Consider the following 24608-nt stretch of genomic DNA (forward strand, 5'->3'; position numbering starts at 1 on the left):
TGTAATTCAGTATTTTTAGTAATTTAATAAATTTAAAATATGTAAGTAAAGAGTTAGATTTTTAAGGGTACCATAGACAAGAATACTTTTTTATTCTGTTCTAGGGAGCAATGTCCTGTCAATCTGTATTCTGTATATATGTATATTGTATGTTATCTTTATTCTTGACTCACGAAATGGCGGATTACTTTATCTAGAAACGTCGTATTAGTTTAGAACGACACGATTTGCAGTTTTGTACATGTACTATTTCTGTAATAATAGCATTCAATGCATTATAAGTAAATGTCATGTCATTTTGACATTTTTAATTTTTTCACAAACTCCATAGTACTGCATTTTTCTTTTCATTTTCTTTTTTTTAATTTAAAAAAAAAACAAGCGCCAATCTATTCCTAGAATCGGATTGAAGGTAAATATAGAAGAAATAAATTTAGTTTCTCTCGAGTATAACTATTACAGTTAAAAGAAACCATTTTAATATTATTAAGATTTATAAAAGTATAATTTCATAATGAATATTACTATTGTTTACTTTTGTAGTGCCTACGCCAGTTCAAATGCCAAAACTGAAAAAAAAAGTTTTGTCAAATATAAATTCCCGCTGTTTTGATGAATTTTTAAATAATTTATTAAATCATTACATCGCGTTATGATATATTATATGTATTTTGTACAAACCCTAAAATAACTTGTAGTTTCGTCAAACCGAAAGAATCATTTAGAATTTTTATTGTCATTCTATATATAATATATTATATTGTTGTAATTTTATTACAGAAAAATGACGACGCTTAACGTAAGACAGGTTAATGTGATTCCGATACCTAAAATAAAAGTGAGTATTTATAAAACATTAAAAATATAGCGTAAACAGTATCTACCACAAACTGCTTCTTGATACAATTTTGATTAAAAAGATTTATAGATTTACCTATCAAAGTAATGCTTCTAAATGGAATGTTATATAAATAATACTAATTATGAATAATAAACTATTACAGAAAGAGAGGTTAAGCGATCAAGAAGACGAAGACACAGTCTCATGTAGAATCTGCAACAAAGGTTTTGTAATAGAAAAAGCTTTGTTAAATCATTCAAGGGTAGAACATATTGATGAATACATGGCAGGCCAAGATTTATGTCTAAGGAAGCATGTTAAGCAGGTTAAATTTTATATTTTATATTTTATTAAAGCACAAAATAGAATTTATTTAGAAAATCATCTGATGCTGATGAAGATTGGTTGTCTTATAAACCACAAATACGTAACATATACTTTGTTATTAGAGCTAAATTTTTAAAGAATTCATCAATATCTAGGATATAAATTATAAATTTAATATATCAATTGATGTAAATTATAAATTAAACTAATAAAATTGTAAATTAAACATAATTCATATAATTTTAAAAAGATGTTGGTTTGCATGCCTTTTAAGAGGCGAGGTGCCCATGTATTTTATTTATTTGAAAGACAACACTTCTCAATCTCAATTCTCATAAATAAACATTCTTTTATTATAAAGTTATGTCTGTGATTCTATGATCCACCACAGGGCTAAGACCTCCTCGTCATTAAAGGAGATCTCTTGGAGTTTTTTCTACGACTCTGATGCAATGTGAGTTGGATATGAGGCATGCATGCATATGACTTTGCAGGGTCAGTTTCACTGCCGAGCAAGAGATGAATGATGTTTGAAACAATCGACCATCTGTATTATACTTATTAATTATATAGAATATAATCCTCAAGTTTAATTCGGCCTATTATTACATTATAGGGTAACAATAACTATTATAAATAATGCTTAGGGTGGTTGGTCAAGAGCTTTATAGCCTTCATCAATCAACAGATGCAATTTTCATGTAACAGGCAATACGCTTGCTTAGCGAGTTTTTTGCTCGTTTCTTTTTATAGAGTCTACAACCGATCTTGGGGCAGGTTAACATATATGTATATTAATCCTGATCCTTGATTATAATTCCGAGATGGTCCAGTGGTAAGAACGCGTGAATCTTAACCGATTATTGTGGTTTCAAACTCGGGCAAGCACCACTCAATTTTGATTTGCTTAATTTGTGATTATAATTCATCTCGTGCTTGACGGTGAAAGAAATCATAGTGAGGAAACCTGTATGTGTCTAATTTCACTGAAATTCTGCCACATGTGTATTCCATCAACCCACATAGGAGTAGTGTGGTGGAATAAGCTCCAAACCTTCTCCTCAAAAAGGGAGAGGAGGCCTTAGCCCAGCAGTGGGACATTTACAGGCTGTTACTGTATAATGCCTTGCGGTAAGCCATTTATGAGGAGTTTATTGCCAGTTCATCACAGTAGAATCTATATTCTGAACCGGTAGCTTTACCTTTAATTAAATACTGTAACATGACTACTATTCTAAACTATTCAAAAGTGCCAAAAGAAAATATAAACACAATCTCCATAAGTAAGATTGGATAATGAAAATATCTACTTAATTAAATTATAAAAATGCCTGACATTGCCACGTACAAGAGTTCTAAAATAATTTAAGGAGCTTGATATTTTGCACATGACATTCTTATATAACTTAGATGAGCATTAAGGAAGATTTTTTAAAAATTCCTCTGCTAGGGGTATAAAATCATTCCTTAAGAGTGTTTATTATTTTGCTTCGTTATAGAATTTTTCTTAAATTCATCCCTTATGTGTGTGATTGGGAATGAAACGTTACAGACGTAAAAATGTTAAGGACAAAGCAACAGGCCGAAAGAAAACTCATTGATAAATATTTAATATATTTTTTCCTAATATGTGATTTGACTTGTTCAAATAAGCTCAATTTAATATGAACAATTATCTTTACAGAAAAGGAAATATACAGAGGACGAGAAGCGTTCGATTGAATTGAAGACAGAGGAATTAATATCCTCAATGGAGCCGACCGATATCATGACCCTTGCATCGAATGACGTCAGTTATATAATAATTAAAGCCAATGGACAGCCAGAAATTAAGAAATGGAAGAAAGAAAAAATAAAGGTAGCTAATATGCGAAGTATTGCATTATTGTGACTGCCTCGTTGGTCTTTGGTTTGATGTAAGGCCGCAGACCCGGAGGTACCTGGTTCAATTCCCAGGTCGGGCCAATAAAAAGTTATCGGGTTTTCCTGTCAGAAAATTCTCAGTAGCATCCCGGAGTCTGGAAGTTGGAAGCGTGTACACTCCCGTGCCTCGGTAAGCACGTAAAGCCGTTGGTCCTGCGCCTGAACTCTTTCTGGTCGTGTCGGATTGCCGTCCCATCGGATTATGAGAGTTAGGGAGTAGAGAGTGCACCTGTGTTCGCGCACACACTTGTGCACTATAATATCTCCTGCGCAGTTGCCTAACCTCTCTTGAGATTGGCTGCCGTGGCCGAAATCGGTCTGGTGGACATTATTATTATAATGTGTTTTGTTTATATGATTATGTCTGACTAACTTCGATCATCATGGAAATTGATAATTTCTTTCTTCTAAATTGATTATTAAATATATATATATATTTTTAGGAAGAGAAAGAAAAACCACAGAAGGTCGTGAAAACGGTTGTGAGGAAGGACAGGGAAGTTAAAGCTATTAGGTAAGTGGAGAATTAGTATTTTTTTCATCATTTGGCTTTATAAATAGCTTATATGTTTATATACATAAATAATCTTGGTGGTAGGGCTTTTTGCTAACCCGTCTGTGTAGGTACCACTCACTCGTCAGATATTCTACCGCTAAACAAGCAATACTTAGTTGTTATTGGTGGTGACCACTTACCATTAGGGGGCCCATTTGCCCGTCCGCCTGCCTATAATAAAAAAAAGAAAATAATTCTTTAAATATATTGGTGCTATCTCTCTCTCTCTCTCTCTCGCTCTCTTAACCCATCTCTGTTGCACTATTTATTCTAAATCAATTGATTTGTAAAACGTAATATTCGATAAGTCCATGACATTTTTTTTAAATCGTTTTACATATTTTTTATTACCATCTCATAATATTGTGTAACTTAGGAACTATATACGGTCGTGTTTTTTCACATTTTTTTTAACAACCCAACATTTAATTCAACCATCGAACTCCACAGCGGTCCGTTCGAATGCCTGCAGCCGTCGCCGCACAGCAGCGAGGGTCAGTGCCATCAGATGTTCCTGTCGTGCTGCGCGTACTCGGCGCACCACCGCGACGAGCACACGCGCCGCCGCAAGGCGCTGCGCTGCCAGGTGTGCGAGAAGCCGCTCGCCCTCGCGCCGCAGGACGCGCACGCCTGCCAGGTACCGCGGGCACTGCGCGCCAAGCTCTGTACGGGTGTCGCTGGATATTTGAGTCCATACATTACGTGTGCTGTATCTGATAACAGTTTCGAAAACCTCGTGCCAATTTTTGTCAGTATTGTATATAACATAGACAATAAGTCTATCCTTTAATTTTACTATTGGAATATTTAGTCAAATTATTTTTCAGATATGCGGAATGGGCTTCGAAAATTCCAAAGATTTATTCGATCACAGTCAGACAGCGCATATCAAACTGAAACCCTTCCAATGCACGATATGCCTGAAACGCTTCACCCAACAAGGGGGTGTGCAGCAACATATGCGGATGCACACCGGCGACAGGCCATTCCCGTGCACGTTTTGCCCGAAGGCCTTCACCCAAAAATCCGGTCTCGACCAACATTTACGCATACACACAAAGGTTAAACCGTACAAATGCATCATATGCAGTAAGGCTTTCTCACAATCCGTGCACCTCCAGCAGCATATGCGAACGCACACAAACGTAGCGCCATTCCAATGTGGGATATGCCAGAAACGCTTCAAACAAAGCAGCCATTTGAACTATCATCTGAAATACCACAATCCAGCGAACATGACCGATGAACAGAAGGAGAGGTACGCGAAGTTAATCCAGCTGATGGGTCAAGGTGAAATGATCGAGGTGGAAATTAATACGAGTCAACCGGAAGTTATGTTGGAGCAGGTGCAGAGCGATGAAATAGCAACATGTGTGGTTGATGAAAGCGGGAACTGGTGTGAGAACAATGATGATCAAACATTGTGATCAAAATGCTGATTCGTGCAAATTAAATTAATTTTAGACTCAAATTGAATACAACTCCAATAAATACTATAGTATATTCCAATAACAGGAGTAAATGTAAACGAACCATAGATTTATGTATTCCATGAGATTTGCATGCATGCTATGCTATATTATGCACTAAAAACAGTTCTAGATTAATTTATCTTTATTTATAATACCAATCAACAACTTGTAACCATTTCTTACTTCCAAAGTTACGAAAACTTCGCCGAAGTTCAAAACTCAAATATCTCGACCGTATCGTCAATACAAGGCCGAAGTTGTTTATTTTTCTCTTGACACTGGCTTAAGTTATAAATTCTCATTTTGTAGCATGATCTCGTTATTTTAGTAAATATAAATATGCCAACGATACACTAATATTAATTATAATTTTTTTTTTTAACTAAAATATACATAATATTACATATGCTTTTGAATGATATGAAACCTAGCTTTATTTGTTATAAAATAAAACTTAAATGGACATATTAACAAAATGTCCGATCAGTTACTGTAATATAAATTAATTTTATAGATGAATTTGTTAGTATTTTCCCGTGATAGTATAGCAATATTATAGTTAAAGATTTTCATAGTATTTTAACTGTATATATCGTCATTTAATAAATTATTACTTAAAATAAGTGTTTTCTTTACATAAATATAGATCAGAATTAAAAAAAAAACGTCAAACTTGTTAATATTAGTATAATCTGCCGCACTATTTTATGAAAAAAAGTATATGTGGATCTTCAGCATATGATTGATTATTATTGTTATTCTTTTTTTTTAATTAATTTAATTATTTTTATAATAAAAAAAATAAAAATCTTATTACCTAATAAGCAATTATAACTAATAAACTAAAATGATCTTTGATGTCAGGAGTCTGATTTCAGTTTAGTTCTGATTTTGACTTTTACCGCCATTTAAACTGTCAGTTTTCGTATCGATAGAAAATAATTTTGCAAGCACATTATAAATAAGCAGTATTAAAAATTAATAAAAATACATATATTAGCGTTTATCGTCGATCCCCTGCATATCTCAATTTTTAACAAATATTTTTATCTGACAAGATTAATTCACCAATAAATCATAATTATTATAATTTGCAAAAATCTGACAATTATCTTGTAATTCTTACTTATTATTTTTATCATAATAAAAAATAGAATTTATTTCTCTGTAAAATATTCCGTAAAATGAAACTTATTAAAGTTTGCAACATGTGACATCTGGCGGATGGTTAATGATTTATAATCAATAAATTGCCAGCATAACTAAGCAGTTACCATTTTTATGGATAATGTTTTTCATTTATAATAATTTTTAAGTGTAAATGTACTGATATTTAACTATGTACTTTTATTAACTAGAATAAAACCGAAGATTTGCGTTATTACACTACTGTAATAATAATAAAGAAAATATATTACTTATTTTTAGATCTGCCAAAGTAAATATCATCATCTGATCATTAAATAAAAAACCTTCACTAACTAGTATAGTAATAATAAACGACCATGATTCTATCGTAAATGGAAACCTATATATATTTTAATAATAATCTTTATTTATTTTTTCTGTCTAGCCAAATAGTCATTTGAAAATACAGTTGTATTTATTAAAAAGTAAAAATATATAAAAAATAATGCTACGATGCTAAAATGTTACAAGCTTACGACTGGTATTATTATGACTTTAGCTGTCAAACAACAGAAGGAAGGAAGTCGGCAAGCGATTTATTATTTTTTACGTATGCGAGTGATATTATTACATGAAGCTCTATTTTAACTACGTATACAAGCATTTTGTTGCAATAATTGCCAAAGTTTGAACACCATAGAATGTAAATGGACACCTGTGGCATCGATTGTTTTGAACAACAGGTAATATTATAGTTATAAGTATGTTGACTTACTCTAAAATTAATATTCCTTGCATGTGTTGCGTTGGTGTGTACATGTGTGTGTTACTGTGTAAACGTCAAAATTCTCGGAATCCGGCTGGAATGAATTTTGTTGCGGACGTACACGCTTCGTTCAATACATGTAAAATAGTTTTTATTCTCTTGCCCCGGGCTGAGCTTCCATTTCCCAAGCTCGCGTGAGGTTCGTCTTGAACAATAAAAAAGTGAGTCCTTTTAATATCATTAATATTTAATACGTAGTTAAAACTTTTTTTTTATTAATTCAGTATTTATCGTTCATGTAATTGATTTTCAATCTATTATTACGGCAGTTGCTTCGTGATTTAATTCGATCGTATAATGTGACTTATCATGGTATCTTTAACTATGATTTACTTAAATTTAGATAAAAATTATGATTTAAACAATGATAAATGTTTAAAGATTAATATAAGATTTTTTTGCGCTATCTTTGTTATCTAAATTAAGTTAGACAATGTTTTGTCTTTTTCTTTCAAATGACAAATCAATGATAAGAGAAAGAGAAATAAATCAAATGAAAATATAAATAATTCATATATGCTTTTATAAGCAAATTTTTTAAGAAATTTTATAAGAAAATTTAAATATTAAACTACCTACATATAGAAAAAAAAAACGAATGCAGATTTAACTGAAAAGGACCGGCATGAAATCATACAATTATCTTGTATTTTTTACTTATTATTTATATCATAATAAAAAATAGAATTAATTTCTCTGTAAAATATTCCATAAAATAAAACAACCTACCTCCATATAAAAAACAAAACCAATGCAGATTTAACAGAATAGAAGGCATGTAATCTTACAATTATCTTGTAGTTTTTGCTTAATATTTATATCACAATAAAAAATAGAATTAGTTTCTCTGTAAAATATTCCATAAAATAAAACAAACTACCTCCACATAAAAAAAAACCAATGCTGCCAAAAAATTCTACAATTATCTTGTAATTTTTACTTATTATTTATATCATAATAAAATATAGAAGTAATTTATCTGTAAAATATTCCATAAAATAAAACAAACTACCTCCATATAAAAAAATAAAAAAAAGAATGCAGATTTTATTGAGAAGACTGGCATGAAATTTTACAATTATCTTGTAATTTTTACTTATAATTTATATCAGAATAAAAATTAGAATTAATTTATCTGTAAAATATTCCATAAAATAAAATAAACTACCTCCTTATAGAAATTAAAAAAAAAATGTAGATTTTACTGAAAAAAACCGGCATGGCAAACTCATTCATTCTTTCCTGCCATTTCTATTACAATATTATGTCAATCAAATACAATTATAGCTGTATCATCCCTTAAAGTCCATATATACCAACTCCACGACACTCCACTTTTTATCGTCTATATAATCTTCTGTTGAGTAATATGAGAGCTTTATTGTTTTGAAAAAAAATTTAGTTTTTATAATAGGTAAAAATTAAAAAAATTCTACAGAGTTTTATTATAGTAATTATACCTTAATTATGTAAAAAACGCAATAGCTAAAGATCATATAATCTTGTGTTGATGTATTATTTATTAATGTTTTTAATAAATAATTTCAATTGACTTATCGGAAAAGTTGTATAGTGCTTAAATAAACATCTCTTTATTTGTAAAGCCTTAAATTGATCAGCTTTTGTTTAGCAGCCATTTATTATGGATTATTTGTCATGATCGTTTTCTCTATGGCTGTCCCAACCTTCATTCTATGTAACAATCTCTTGCCCAGTGACTAGATTGCTTGATGACATTTGTCCAGTCCATTTTTTAAGTATGAATATTAAATGTGCAAATAAGCTGTGATTATATCTGTTTGTACTGTGTAAATATTTATTAGCACACATTATAAAATCGTTTTATGCATGTCTGTCTCAATAAGATAAACTCATTAACTATCGAAGTGATTTTTATACGGATTTTACCAATAGATAATGATTCAACAGGAAATTTTAGGCGTATATTCATTATGGTTTTGTGTTAATTTGCTCAAATATGATAATGAATAGTTAAAGATGTCAGAAGAAATCATGCTAACTGGGAGTATTACTGATATGCACCACATAAACCAAGAATAAATGTTTTATATATACCCTCATTTTTCCCATTCAAAGGCGGGTAGCTATTATTTTATAGCTACATTAATATTTTGATGTCGGAGTTGTGTTACGGTATTGATTAAAAAGGTAGTTCCTGCTGTTGCATTTGTCTTCAAAATGTTAAAGATTTTGGAAATTTGGTTCAACCAATCACGCTTGATGTGATTAATTTATTTTTTTTATAAACAACATCGGGCTTGTATATTCAATATTCTATATAATGATTTAAATGTTATCTGCGCCCGAACTAAGACCCATAAAGCAAATTTATTTGACTTTAAGTTACATAGTTTTTTGTTACAAGTGATCAAACTGAGACTAGCAATTTAGGTTGTCTAGTATATCTTTTATAATCTGATCTGACAATTCTACAGAAGACGTACGTCCAACAGACTTACTTTCCTTCCTACTTTCAAAGTATGGGAGAGAATTTCTGGACATTAAAAAACTTTTGCGTTTGCACCTAGGGCCTGTAACCTTCCAAACTAGTTATTAGAAACAGTAGAAAACCTGATGGTAAGTTGTATTGCCAATACACAGTGGCACTGAAATAAACAATAACAGTTCCTTACATAACCAATGTGGCACCAAACTTGTGCCAATAATAAAAAGTTATTTGAATAAAAAAAGTAAATAATGCCTTATATTTGTTTGTAATTAAATTCATTTTATTATAAAATAATACTTAGAACTTACTTACTTTTAAGTCGAGATGGCCCAGTGGTAAGAACGCGTGAATCTTAACCGATGAACGTGGGTTCAAACCCGGGCGAGCACCTCTGAATTTACATGTGCTTAATTTCTGTTTATAATTCATCTCGTGCTTTTCGGTGAAGGAAAACATCGTGAGGAAACCTGCATGTGTCTAATTTCATCGAAATTCTGCCACATGTGTATTCTACCAACCCGCACTGGAGCAGCGTGGTGGAATAAGCTCCAAACCTTCTCCTCAAAAAAGGGAGAGGAGGCCTTAGCCCAGCAGTGGGACATTTACAGGCTGTTACTGTAATACTTAGAAAAGAGATAGTATGATTGAAATGATAATTTTTTTTTATAGATAATAAATGATAAAATTGTCTTATATATTAAAATTATTGCTCATATTTTTAGTACCTACGTTATCTAGTTATTGCGTGATTCTTGCTTAGCATCATCAGCAAAATAATAGATGGCGCTCTAGCCTTATCAAATAATAGGTAACAAAAAAAAAGTCACCTCAAAGAATGTCAGCCAGTTAATGCTTTATATAAAAACTTTTTTGAAATATTCTTTAAATGTGGGTGAATAGAAATATGATATACATTTAAAAAAAAAAAAAATGATATATGTTTTATTATTGTCTTTTACAATGAGTCATTGACAAAAAGCATAATATTATTAAATTGTTATCGTTTCATAGAAATTTAAATAATATAATTTACATAAGAAAACATTTTTATCACAAACCAAGAAATTGTGAGAAATAAACTGCATATAAATTTATTTATGTCATTGTTATGTAATTAATTTGTTTACCTTTACTTCTTCTCCGATTGGAATAGGGTATAGTTCTGTTTATTTAATATTAGAGCCGAGATGACCCAGTGGTTAGAACGCGTGAATCTTAACCGTTGATAGTGGGCTCAAACCCGGGCGAGCACCACTGAATTTTCATGTGCATAATTTGTGTTTATAAATCATCTCGTGCTTGACTATACTTGCATGTGTCTGATTCCATTGAATTGTCCAGTGCAATAAGATCCAGACCTCCTCAAAAGTGAGAGGAGACCTTAGCCCAGCAGTGGGACATTAACAGGCTGTTACTGTAGCTAATAGTCCCTTCAGTATTTGCGTAAAATCCGTTCTCAGTGAGCATCTACGTCGGGGAAGGAGTAACTGTGACAAATTACAAGTCAATCTGATAGTTTAGAAGACCTCGTGATAAGTGGCATTTCGCTTATATAGAGATAATACAGAAAAAAGCAATTTATAATTATTTTTTTTTGTTTCAGATTAAACGTCTGAAAAAAGTTACAAGAATTGAAATAAAAGGTATGTTTCTGTATTTATTATATTATGTATTAATATATTTTTGTTCATAAAGCAGACAATGTATTTTCCGTTGCATATTAATTTAAGATAGGACCTTATGAAATTGAACGCTGTACGCTGACGTCTAATGACGTCTGACTACTACATCTTCAGTTAGCAAAAATTTTGTTTTTTTTTTTTTTTTTTAATTTTTTTTAACTGTATTTATTTTATGGTTGACGATGTAATATGATAAACAGCCGTGTTCGTGAGTTGCGATTTTGTAAATAAAGCGATGTACCGTTTGCAAAAAAAGTAATTTGCTATGAATATAGTGTTCCAATAGTGCATGACGTTTTATAACGAAAATATATTTTTGCTATTCATTAAATATAACTTTCTGTAAAAATTTAACATTGTTTTTTTATATGGTAACATTGTAAACATTATTTATTTTATTATATATTGTCTAGCTCTACACCACCCAGCATTGTATTATTTGCACGCATGCATTCTTGAATTTACCTGATTAAGTTTTATTTCAAGGCCTGAAGTAAAATTAAAAAGTGACGTAACAGTTTTTGATTGTTTCACTATTGGGTTAAGACCTTACTTTGGAGGCTTTGAGCTTATTCCACCGCGCTGCCCAAATGTGGGCTTGCTCATGATGGTTTATTTATAATAACATATATTATGCACATCAAAATTCAATAGCGCTTGCTTGGATTTGAACCCGCAATCATTGGTCAAGATTCCCACGTCCAAATCTCTGGGCCATCTCGGCTCATGCCGTTTGCTTGGAGTGCAAGTCATGTTATCGACGCTTAATTACTTTTTTCGACATTTGAATAGTAAAAATTTTTTGATGTGCAAACATCTTAGCCCTCGTTACACGGTACTGACTGAGAGTTCGAGCGTCAGACGAGTAAGCGTAAGATTTCAAGCGTCAGATGACGTCAGCGTAAGATTTCAAGCGTCAGGTGACGTCAGCGTGAAATTAGTTATTGTAAGTGCGTTAATGTGTGTAGAGAACGGTACACGAGCTCACGTGTTAACACATCAGTGAGTGATTACCTCGGCGCTCAATATTTTTATTAAATCTTCTCTCTAGTTCTTACTTTTTTTTTTATAGAAAATAAAATGTCGCTGTGGGCGAGAGCTCAGCAATTACCGCCCGAGAGCCTTCAAAAGGTGAGTAATCTATTGTTAATCACAACGAGAGTGGGAATGAAAATCTTAGGTGATATATTCCGTGCGATTTTAATTCATAGGTTACTAGTTTCTGAGTGTGGGGGGGAGATATTTAGGTACCCGATGTATCTGTACCCCTAACGAAGTGTATGCAAAATTTCATATTGATCGGTCGAGTAGTTTAAACGTGATAGCGTAACAAACAAACTGACTGACGCATTAATAATATTAGTAAAGATACGACACTATTCGTCTTAACAACTTTAATATTACTTCTAAAGTTAGGATAACGCCGTCATTCAAGACGCCATTTTGTCACGAATCCGAAATGAATGCCACAGATTATTATTTAGATTTCGACCAATGATGTTACATGAATTTAATGTCGTAGTTGTTTGTTTATTTTCTACTGCGATTTTAAGCCTGCAACGAGGAGAACAGTTTAGATCAAAGATCAATTTTTTTTTTAAACAGGCACATAAACGTCAGATTTAATCATGTTAATGTTTTAACAGGTGCGTGCAGTTTATGGGGAACACTTTCCCATTGAAGTTCGTCACTGTCTCGCCACATGGATCGAGAACAGGATATGGTAAGTTTTTTTTTTTTTAATAATCTTCTATATTTAAATAAGACAAATACAAAACAGTGCAGTAAATTTTTCTATGCTATTTGTCGAGTGATTTTTTTGTTTGGGAGTCGTACTTTAGGGTTGCCAATAATAAGAATTGGAATATGGATTTATAAAAAGCGTGTACGAAATATGCATGTATGCGTTTTCCTCAAGCTTCTTTAGTTAGTTTTGTGCAAGTGCGAGATGGCCCAGTGGTTAGAACGCGTGAATCTTAACCGATGATCGTGGGTTCAAACCCGGGCAAGCACCACTGAATTTTCATGTGCTTAATTTGTGATTATAATTCATCTCGTGCTTGACGGTGAAGGAAAACATCGTGAGGAAACCTGCATGTGTCTAATTTCATTGAAATTCTGCCACATGTGTATTCCACCAATCCGCATTGGAGCAGCGTGGTGGAATAAGCTCCAAACCTTCCCCTCAAAAAGGGAGAGGAGGCCTTAGCCCAGCAGTGGGACATTAACAGGCTGTTACTGTTACTGTAAGCCTGTCTGTGTACGTACCGCCAATTTATCAAATTGTCAACCGCCTAACAGCAATACTTATGTATGTGTTAAGGTTTGAAGGGCGAGTGAGTCAGTGTATATATTGAGCATGTGTTGGCGCATTGACGATGTAAGAAATTGTTAATATTGCGATGCTTGCCACTCACCATCATTGGGCCCAATTACCTGCCTTCTTTTTTTTTTAAAAATAAATACTAATGTTAAATAATGATATATATGTAAATAGCACTTATTTACAATTCTATCATTCATTTCACAATTCAATTATTCTTTCCAGGACTCCAGAACCAGAGGAGCAGCAGAGATTCTTTGTAGAAGAGCTCTTGCAGGAGATACACACGCATACGGAGCTGATGCTGTCCCCGGAGATGTTCGTCACTAAGATGAAGCTCATCGAAGCGGCTAAGCAGTTCCGTATGCAGTACAGGTAGATTTTGAGTATGATAACTAGTTTCGTTCGAATGTTTTAAGGTGGGGTAGGGGGGGGGGAGATTGTTACTTACATTATATCCTTTTCTGTATTCCTAACATCATCATCATCACAAACCCTTCGTCGTCCACTGGTGTACATAGGCCTCTCCAATGGCAACTGAGCTCGTTCTTCAGCTCTCAATCCCCATCCGCTGCCAACCACTTTGTGTCTCATCACTCCACCTAGCCGGAGGGCGTCCTACGCTACGTTTGCCAAGGCGTGGTCTCCGCCTCAGAACGCGTCAACGGTTGTCAGTTATGTGGCAAATGTGAACAGCCCACTGCCACTTCAGCTTGCTAATCCTTTCAACATGTATGCAAAATTTTATGTCGAGTAGTAAACAGTGGTATGTGTAACAAGCAAAGAAACTGAAAGAAATGTTCATTCATGAGGATAGATGTTTCTCGATCTGTCGCTGCCGAATACAATGGCTCCTGATACGTATGACGTTTATAATGCCACACCCACTGTTCACAGATAATAAAATATAAAATAACAACGCGTATTCTTATTATAGCTTTCCCATGCCGGGAAGTTTGATTTCCTATATTATTTTCTATGTTTTTCTGTCGGTAATATTTTGAAAAGTGGCAGTCTGGACTCTGGAAGATGGAAGTGTGTGTAAAGCCGTTGGCACAGCTGAATTACTTCTGATCGTGTCGGATTTGCCGTCCCAATTATGAGAGTTAGGGAATAGAGAGTGCACCTTTGTTTGCTTACATATTCCTGCGCAGTTGGCTAATCTCCCTTGAGATTGGCCGCGGTGTTACAAACCGTTCGGGAGGACATTATAATAAGGCTAAGCAAGCTAACTACGATTCATATTGAAAAAGGCATTCTTTGTCCAGCCACGCCCCTCACGAGCTGTACACATACATGCGACGCTGCCTGGCTTTGGAAATGGAAGTGATCCAGAGTGCCATGGGATCACCATATATGCAGCCGCAGACAGAGAGGAAATATAGCGAGGTATGTATTATATATGTTCTAAGAAAAGTTTAATCTTTAGTAACATCTAATTAAAAAATGTATGAAGACAATAGACAACTTTGACCTTGAAAGACGCAGCATCATTGGTCCAAGATCAGAATGATGACATTGTAAGGAATTCAGGTAAAATAAAGATGTTTATTTTCGCAAATTACCCACATATCAAAGATTTTACAATTATTACAATTATTAACTTTTAAATCCATACACTGGTCATTATTTATCAAGAATTTGCATTTGCTTAATGAATAATTCCATCCCAATTTATATACCCCACGCAATCCAAATCACCTCTCTCCACCTCTCCACCCGCCTCACACTTCACACCGCTACACTAGCGCCTCCTATCCAACACCTGCTCCTCACTTCACTTCACTCGTTACAATATAGTTTATGCTGTCTCGCAGTTAGTGGTTAGGTTATAAGTGTTAACATATACTAATTTTTTTTTTAATAAAACAATACAATAAGTATATTTATTTTATGTAAATCACATTATACATTAACAAAGTAAACATTTTTTTTTTTAATAATATCCTGGGACATTTTTCACACACGGCCATCTGATCCCAAATTAAGCTTGTACAAAGTTTGTACTATGGAAACCAGACAACTGATATACTACATATACTACTTTTCTTTTGTAAATACATACTTATATAGATAATTACACCCAGACTCAGGACAAACAGACATGTTCATGCACACAAATGTCTGCATTTTCTTTCCTGGGTGGGAATCGAACCCACAACCTTCGGCGTGAAAGGCAAGTATCTACCAACCACGCCAACCGGCTCGTCGTCAGCATTATAATAGTTTTAGAAACTAGAAGTTGATTTTACAATAACGGAAATGAAAAGTTAAATAAAGAAACAAAGGAATTGAATTAGTAACGGAAAATGTCTGTTTAACATTAATAGAGAAATATAACAGTACGACACAGCTTAGGCGGGGTGGAATTAGAGTTCCAATCTTCAGGAGCAAAAAGAGGCCCATCATGGGGAGAGGAGTTCTTTTATAGCCCGGTGCCCTTGTGCTGTCAGTCTTTTCGACTGACTCCTTAACATAGTATAACAATCGTACCTTTGATTTTGCTATGAATGCATCAGACGAATTGCCTGACAAATCAGTTCACACGGCCCTTTTAAGTCCTTACCCTACTTAAAATTATAATTTATTTGCTTTGTTGATTTTCTTACATTTTAATAAAAATAGTCAAATCAAAACCATAATTATGTACAATATACCTTTCATAAAATTACATAGGATACATAAGGAATCCCTAGTTGGGTCCAGAGATAGCAGCCTGAAGTTGGTAATAGTATGTATAATCCCATGCCTCGGAAAGCACGGTAAAGTCTGTGGTTTGCCGTCCCATCGGGTTATGAGAAACGGGGGAAAGAGGGTTCTTGTTCAGTTAAAATAATTATATATAAATAAGTATGTATAGTGTTAATAAAAAAGGAATGTCTGTTACGTTTAACAATTTTTTTTTTAAATTCTTATGAAAATTCTTTTGTTACGTCATCTTGTTCATTACATGTCTCGACCGAATCGTAATTATTATTTTCCCCGAATATTCCAAACAGCTCTTTTTAAGGGATTATTCATAGTATATATATATATATATATATTTACTGGGCTTTGTGCAAGGTCGTCTGGGTAGGTACCACCCACTCATCAGATATTCTACCAGAAAACAGCAATACTTGATATTGTTGTGTTCCGGTTTGAAGGGTGAGTGAGCCAGTGTAATTACTGGCACAAGGGACATAAAATCTTAGTTCCCAAGGTTGGTGGCGCATTGGCTATGTAAGCGATGGTTGACATTTCTTACAATGCCAATGTCAAAGGGCGTTTGGCGACCACTTGCCATCAGGTGGCCCAAATGCTCGTCCGCCTTCGTGTTCTATAAAAAAAAGTCCTATTTGCAACACCAATTAAGCGTATAGCTTGTGTTAAAAGTGAGGACGACAATCGTCAGGATTGAACCAGCGACTTCTACATCACTAGGCTATCGATTTTCTGTTTGAACACACACTCGTGTACTCGTACAAAACGCATTTACACATTTCCTCCGGATGAGGTATGTGAGGTTCGCAGACGCTAAGAGCGCCGTAATACCCACCAGCAAAATAGCGGTAGCCCCTATTTGAGGGTGCGTCGGAATCGCTTCCGCATACTACCGTGACTTAATGGCCACCATAGGCAGACAGTCTTAATATAATTGATTTTGTTTCAGCTTATAACGGGTCTCCAAACGGTCCGTCAGAAGGTGAACATGGCGAGCGAGGAGATAAGGAGCCTCCAGTCGAACATTGAGTCGTTCTCCCTCCAATATCACGAGTGCTTGAAGAACAAAGGTCAGTTTCTATTTGGTTTGCTAGCCGTGTCCGGTTGTGGTCGTTAAATTTGTATTTAAACATAGATAAAACTAATCGCAGAAAAACAACGCTATTATCTTGAAAATAGGTAGGCAGGCAAATGGGCCATGTGATGGTCACCAGCATCCATAGACAATAGCACTTAGCAAACAATATCGAAACTAAGATGTTATGTCCCTCGTGACAAATATTAAATATTCCTTACAGATTCAGGGTCCATTATATTGGTTAATGGTTGGTTGGTCTAATTTCATTGAAATTCTGCCACATGTGTATTCTACATTGGAGCAGCGTGGTGGAATAAGATCCTGACCTTCTCCTCAAAAGGAAGAGCAGACCTTAGCCCAGCAGTGGGACATTAACAGGCTGTTACTATACTAGATATATATATATATATATATAAATAAGAAGAAAATACATTTTTCTTATATACCCGTGCGAAGCCGAGACGATTAAGCCAGAATAAAAAAAAAAACAAAACAAAAATAACCTTAAATATTTTTTTCTCAGGTCACATAAATTATCTTCAGCAGTCTGGACCGATGACGAACGAGCGACGGGAACTTGAAGCCTGTCTGAGAGTCCAGATCGACGAAATGGAGAGGAAACTAAACGCTCTGGTAACTGCAAATATTTTAATTACGTCACGCTAATGGAACTCTGCTGAGACCTTGAGGTAAATACCTACAGCTGATGAAGGCCTGTGAAGGCACACCTTATATTATTGCTCTTCTGTTTCATAGTATCCTGGTATTCATATTTTGATTTAAACGTGACTCTGATGAGCCGAGATGGCCCAATGATCGTGGATTCAAACCCGGGCAAGAACCACTGAATTTTCATGTGCTTAATTTGTGTTTATAATTCATCTCGTGCTTGACGGTGAAGGAAAACATCGTGAGGAAACCTGCGTGTGTCTAATTTCACTGAAAATCTGCCACACGTGTATTCCACCGACCCGCAATGGAGCAGCTTGGTGGAATAAGATCCAAACCTTTCCCTAAAAGAGGAGTGGAGGCCTTTGGCCCAGCAGCGGGACATTCACAGGCTGTTGCTATATAGCATAATTTCTTTCCTGACCTTATTTATCATAAAAATGACACGTGTCATGTTATGCAATCGCTAAAGATCGATTTTAAGTAAATAAAATAGATACTATTTATTATAAGGACTTAAATTATTGTATGTAACAAAATATATTGTAAAATTATTATTCTATGCCTTACTTAAAACGTACAGTGTTCAGCGGTTAATTTGGTTAAACAATGTGTCTTATGAAGAAGGCCTGTAAACGCACACAATATATTTGCTCTTCTATTTCATAGTATCCTGGTACTAATTGTTTTAGTTTAAACGTGGCTCCATATAAATTTTTCCCGTGAACTTTTATAAAAATGCAACTACGCAACTTTGGGTTCAAGCAAGCGTCGAACAAAATCTCATCAAATTTGGTTCAGTGATAATAATATCCTGGGACATTTTTCACACACGGCCATCTGATCCCAAATTAAGCTTGTACAGAGCTCGTGCTATGGAAACCAGACAACTGATATACTACATATACTACTTTTCTTTTGTAAATTCATTCTTATATAGATAATTACACCCAGACTCAGGACAAACAGACATGTTCATGCACACAAATGTCTGTCCTGGGTGGGAATCGAACCCACAACCTTCGGCGTGAAAGGCAAGCCAACCAGCTCGCCAACCAGTGATTAACAATGATTAAAAGTTAATTATAATATTAGAATAGCTGTTACTTTAAATTGAAACAAATGTATGTCTGTCTCAGGTGGCGCAGATCAACCAATCGCAGATGGAGCTCGTGGATCACATGAAAGAGAACATAACCAACCTCAGACAGCTGCAAAGCCAAGTGCTGGATGAGGAGCTCATCAAGTGAGTTTATTATTTATAGGCCATTTAGGCTCAGAATAATGGATAATGTTTTTTAAAGCTGGTAATACCGAGTATCTTTTTTTCATTAAGTTATATAATAACACAGGGATTCTTGATTTACAAAAATTCTACTAGCAATTACTCGGTAACAAATTTGATATACACTTTGTTGACAAGCGTGTAAAAGTTGTAATTTTTTGGGTAAAAACTTATCAAATCTATATTCATATACAGACATATTACAATGACAGGAGTAATTATAAACAAACCTTAGTTTTACAAATTCCATGCGATTTGCCAATAGCAATGGCAATGGCAGAATTGCCATATGTTCACTAATCCACTCAACTACATATTTACTTAATAAGTGTGTATAACACTTCATATTTACTTACAAAGTTCCGATGACATCGTTGACGTTTAAAAAAATTATTCTATCATGAGTCTATGATGAACACCACAGATTATTAATATCTCGACCAGTGACGTCATGTCAATACAAGGTCATAGTTGTTTATTTATCTTTAAACTTGCCATCGGAATGTTTTCATAAATATTTTGTCACCAGATGGAAACGTGAACAGCAATTGAGCGGAAACGGTGTTCCGATGCAATCGAATCTGAATACGATACAAGAGTGGTGCGAGCTGCTAGCGGACCTGATTTGGAGTACGAGACAGCAAGTCAGCAACGTCGCACGGATCAACAGCAAGACTATCGCGGAACTGAGACAGCCGCATCTCGCTGAAATGTTGGACGATATGAGCAAACAAGTAAGAATCCCATCTGCTGGACAAGAGCTGGGCGAAGCTGGAGTTACGGAGTTTGTAGTAACGACTGGCTGCTTTGTTCACTGACATACAATAATAACAACAATAACAGCATGTTACTGTCCCACTGCTGGGCTAAGGCCTCCTCTCCCTTTTGAGGAGAAGGTTTGGAGCTTATACGGCGGACATGTAACAGTTAAATTGATATTGTTTTATATAATTTATAAACAAAGAAAATATTATTTTTCTTATAAATATTGAGTATAATGAAATCAATAGAAACAGAGATTCGTTTATAATATATATATATATATATATATATATATATATATATATATATATATATATATATATATATATATATATATATATTATTTATTTATTGAGATGATGATGAGTTGATGATGTAACTAACAGTTATATCATCAACTTATCATTAAACATTTAAAATTAACAACTTAAATAGATACTCTTACGAAGTGTTATCTCTTTAAATGCGTAAACATTATATATAATATACGTTTTACTGGTGGTGGAGCTTTGTGCAAGCTCGTCTGGGTAGGTATCACCCACTCATCATATATTCTACCGCAAAACAGCAGTACTTGGTATTGTTGTGTTCCGGTTTGAAGGGTGAGTGAGCCAGTGTAGTTACAGGCACAAGGGACATAAAATCTTAGTTCCCAAGGTTGGTGGCGCATTGGTGATGTAAGCGATGGTTAGCATTTCTTAAAATGCCAATGTCTATGGGCGTTGGTGGCCACTTACCATCAGACCCATATGCTCGTCCGCCTTCCTATTCTATAAAAAAAAAAGTACACACAAAAGGCAGAAGAGAGCGGTGTTGGAGAATGACATAAGGGTATAAGTGAGTGAGCCAGTGTAACAATAGGCACAAGGGACATAACATCTTAGTTCACAAGGTTGGTGATTCATTCGATCTAAGGAACGGTCAATATTTCTCACGGCGTCCGCGTCCATTGCGTATAATTTTTTATAAAAACAACGCACAATTTCTTTCCGAACACGTGACGCAAACGGTCGAATTTGTCCACCAGGTGACAAGTTTGCTGTCAACGTTGGTGACATCTACATTTGTTATCGAGAAGCAACCGCCCCAAGTCATGAAGACCAACACTCGGTGAGTACGAATCTTCGCCACATACAAAAAGCATCCATTTCAAATTCAAGGTCATTCAAGGTCAACTGGACCGTTCAAGGTCGAATCGATGCTCTCTCATGTATATTTCGAACGGTCTTCGGTCCTCGAATATGGTTTCCTATCTTCTTCAGATGGGTTATTTTGGCTGCCGTCCTCTAGGCTATTAGAAATGACGCTCGAGGTTGAATATATACACATATCAGACGATAGGAGACCATTCGATCGATATTCAGCAGGAATATCCGCCAGGCTGCCTGACTGCCAGCTGTAGTAGTATATACTGTTCCTGGTCGAATAGTTTCCAAAACCAGACAATTGATATACTACTTTTCTTTTGTAAATAAATACTTATATAGATAATTAAACCCAGACTCGGGACAAACAGACATGTTCATGCACACAAATGTCTGTCCCGGGTGGGAATCGAACCGACAATCGTAAAAGCTAGTATCTACCAACCAAATATCTACCATTGTATAATTGTAGTAAGGCTCGGAGCTACAATATGATTGTTTTTTTTGACAGTTTCACGGCTACAGTGCGCCTGCTCGTAGGCGGTCAGCTCAATGTGCACATGACTCCGCCGCGTGTGACGGTAACTGTTATTTTTTTTTTATTTAGGCTGCAGATTCAAATCCAAGATCGATGAAAAAGTTTTCGAGCCTAAAAATTGAAAGTGAATTCCGCACGTGAATTGTGAAAACAAAAAGCGAAAACGCGTAAAGTGCGCCTGTGTTTACGCACACACTTGCACGTTTCAACTGGTTACCCCAGGGTTTTTGTTATTTTTAAAGTTATATATAATACACTTTGAAACCGTCTTCCATCCATCAGGTGGTGATAATATCGGAGCAGCAAGCACAGCTGCTGCTGAAGAGCGAAACGCAGAGCGGGCGCGGCAAGCAGCCGGTAGAATGCGGGGATATACTTAATAACAGTGGCTGCATGGAGTATCAGCCCACCAGTCGCCAGCTTAGCGTCAGCTTCCGGTGAGCACACACCCCTCACATACAGACTATATAAAAGCTTTACACTTAATTATTGATCTTGTAAAAATCTACCACCAGTTCGGAAAAAAACACCTCATGTTAGAGAAGAATAGGCGGAAGAAACTAATTTGACAACGGTTTTATAATAGAATAGTCAAAGTATAAAATATTCGTTAAACATATAATCATTTAGTCGTTAGATATATAATAATAATAACCTCCAGACCGATTTCGGCCACGGCGGCCAATCTCAAGAGATATTAGCCAACTGCGCAGGAGATATTATAATGCACAAGTATGTGCTCAAACGCAGGTGCACTCTCTATTCTCTAACTCTCATAATCCGATGGGACGGCAATCCGACACGACCGGAAAGAGTTCAGGCGCAGGATCAACGGCTTTACGTGCTTTCCGAGGCATGGTAGTGTACACACTTCCAACTTCCAGATTCCGGGCTGTTACTGAGGATTTTCTGACAGAAAAACCCAATAACATTTAATTGGCCCGACCTGGAAATTGAACCCAGGACCTCCGGGTCTGCGTCCTTACATCAAGCCACTAGACCAACGAGGCAGTTAGATATAGAGCACTAGTATTCGCCCGCGGCTTCTCTCGCGTTGACAAATGTGTTATCATGCGAGAACGATTTTTTTTTTTATGTGAAAAAAAATTACAACCTTTCTAATTTAATTTTACTATAAATAAGGATAAAACTTTACTAAACTCTAAAACTAAGGAATAGGTAACGTTAAAAGTCAAAAGCATATCTATTGTCTATAATTTACTGGTGGTAGGCCTTTGTGCAAGCTCATCTGGGTAGGTACCAGCCACTCTTCAGATATTCTACCGCAAAACAGCAATACTTGATATTGTTGTGTTCTGGTTTGAAGGGTGAGTGAGCCAGTGTAATTACAGGCACAAGGGAAATAACATCTAATTAATTGCCTAAGGTTGGTGGCGTTATGGTGATGTAAGACAAATTCAATTGTGACAAATTTGAAGTCAATCGGGTGGATAAGTTAGGAGATCTCGTGATGAGTGGAATTTCGCTTATATATATATATTATACTTATTAATAACATTTTTCTTGTTTTTTTAAATTGATTGTCATTTTTCAACAGGAACATGCAATTGAGGAAAATAAAACGCGCCGAGAAGAAAGGCACGGAGAGTGTCATGGATGAGAAACTCACTCTTCTATTTCAGTCCGAGTTTAATGTCGGTGGGGGGGAATTGGTGTTCCAAGTGAGTTGTACGAGTGTAGTGTATTATTTTAAGTTTCTACGTGATTAAATAAATTAGTACTTAACAGGAAAGAAGGCCATAGTCCAGTTGGTATGTTTATGTGATTTGGGGCGGAACCCCGTCTTCTATATAAATAAAAATGATTGTTTGTCTGTTTGTCCTTCATGTGTTCCTAAACCATTAGGCCGATTGTCATGAATTTTTGTATGAACATAGTTCGATTCAATAATCAATATTTTTCTCTCTTTTTTCCCCGTTCGTTCTATCCGTGCGAAAACGGGTTGCTATTACGATATAAAATAAATGTTTTATCTCTAGTCCAAAGTACAAGTGTATATTAATATGTGGTGGTGGCGTGTGGCAGGTATGGACGCTGTCGCTGCCGGTAGTGGTGATCGTGCATGGTAACCAAGAGCCGCATGGCTGGGCCACGGTTACGTGGGACAACGCCTTCAGCTCGCCAGGCCGAGTACCCTTCACAGTGCCTGATAAGGTGCGTGCAATTATATATAGTGAAAGTTAAATCAATGATACAAATTGCTGTAAATAACTCACTGAATTACACTTAAAAAACGAAATAACACTAGACCAACGAGTGGTACGTTTGTGTAAGTCTGTGTAGGTACCACCCACTTGTCAGAAATTCTCCAGCCTATGAGCAGAACTTAGTATTGTTGTGTTCCGGTTTAGGGAATGGGTGAGCCAGTGTAACTACAGGCACAAGGGACATAACATCTTAGTTCCCAAGGTTGGTGACGCATTAGCGACGTAAGGAATGGTAATACTTCTTACATCGCCATTGTCTATGGGTGGTGGTGATTTTAACATCCATTAACCCATTTGTCATATGCCTATAGTATAAAAAAATATCTAAATACGATATTATTTTTGTGATAGGTGTCTTGGGGTCAGTTAGCCGAGACACTACGCATCAAATTCTGTTCGGCCACGGGTGGTGACCTCTCCGAGGATAATCTGCGCTTCCTTGCCGAGAAGATATTCAGGTAACTAATTATTATTATTAATTAATTAATTATTACTTTTATACTATATAACTCAATACCAATCGAATGAGTAAAGACAAACAAACCTTATATTCACATATTCCATGCGATTTGCTAATAGTTCTCGATTACCGTAACAGCCTGTGAATGTCCCACTGCTGGGCTAAAGGCCTCCTCTGCTCTTTTTGAGGAGA

The 24608-nt window shown here is 35.2% G+C and overlaps 2 protein-coding genes across 6 annotated transcripts in view; both read left to right on the plus strand.

The window, feature by feature from the left end:
- Nucleotides 1-183: 183 nt before the first annotated feature.
- Nucleotides 184-5682, plus strand: LOC126780004 (zinc finger protein 235-like). Its single transcript, XM_050504244.1, has 7 exons — nt 184-412; nt 781-838; nt 1005-1166; nt 2853-3026; nt 3535-3605; nt 4098-4284; nt 4475-5682. Exons 2-7 carry the CDS (start codon nt 785-787, stop codon nt 5072-5074), a joined length of 1248 nt encoding a protein of 415 aa, XP_050360201.1. The 5' UTR covers nt 184-412; nt 781-784; the 3' UTR covers nt 5075-5682.
- Nucleotides 5683-6822: 1140 nt separating this feature from the next.
- LOC126779907 (signal transducer and activator of transcription 5B) overlaps nt 6823-24608 on the plus strand; it is a 37262-nt gene continuing 19476 nt past the window's right edge. For 4 of the 5 annotated variants that reach the window (XM_050504087.1, XM_050504088.1, XM_050504090.1 and 1 more), the window contains exons 1-16: nt 6823-6990; nt 11147-11186; nt 12298-12356; nt 12872-12948; nt 13774-13923; nt 14817-14937; nt 17201-17321; nt 17853-17962; nt 19138-19244; nt 19813-20017; nt 21073-21155; nt 21702-21771; nt 22011-22165; nt 23287-23410; nt 23775-23903; nt 24308-24414. In XM_050504087.1, coding sequence (XP_050360044.1) covers nt 6955-6990; nt 11147-11186; nt 12298-12356; nt 12872-12948; nt 13774-13923; nt 14817-14937; nt 17201-17321; nt 17853-17962; nt 19138-19244; nt 19813-20017; nt 21073-21155; nt 21702-21771; nt 22011-22165; nt 23287-23410; nt 23775-23903; nt 24308-24414 — 1694 coding nt within the window. In that variant the 5' untranslated portion in view covers nt 6823-6954. Of the gene's footprint in view, nt 6991-7104; nt 7235-11146; nt 11187-12297; nt 12357-12871; nt 12949-13773; nt 13924-14816; nt 14938-17200; nt 17322-17852; nt 17963-19137; nt 19245-19812; nt 20018-21072; nt 21156-21701; nt 21772-22010; nt 22166-23286; nt 23411-23774; nt 23904-24307; nt 24415-24608 lie in introns of those variants that run through there. The other variant, XM_050504089.1, reaches the window with a different exon arrangement.

Source organism: Nymphalis io, chromosome 30 (genome assembly GCF_905147045.1).
Source record: "Nymphalis io chromosome 30, ilAglIoxx1.1, whole genome shotgun sequence".
In the NCBI taxonomy this organism is placed as follows: domain Eukaryota; kingdom Metazoa; phylum Arthropoda; class Insecta; order Lepidoptera; family Nymphalidae; genus Nymphalis; species Nymphalis io.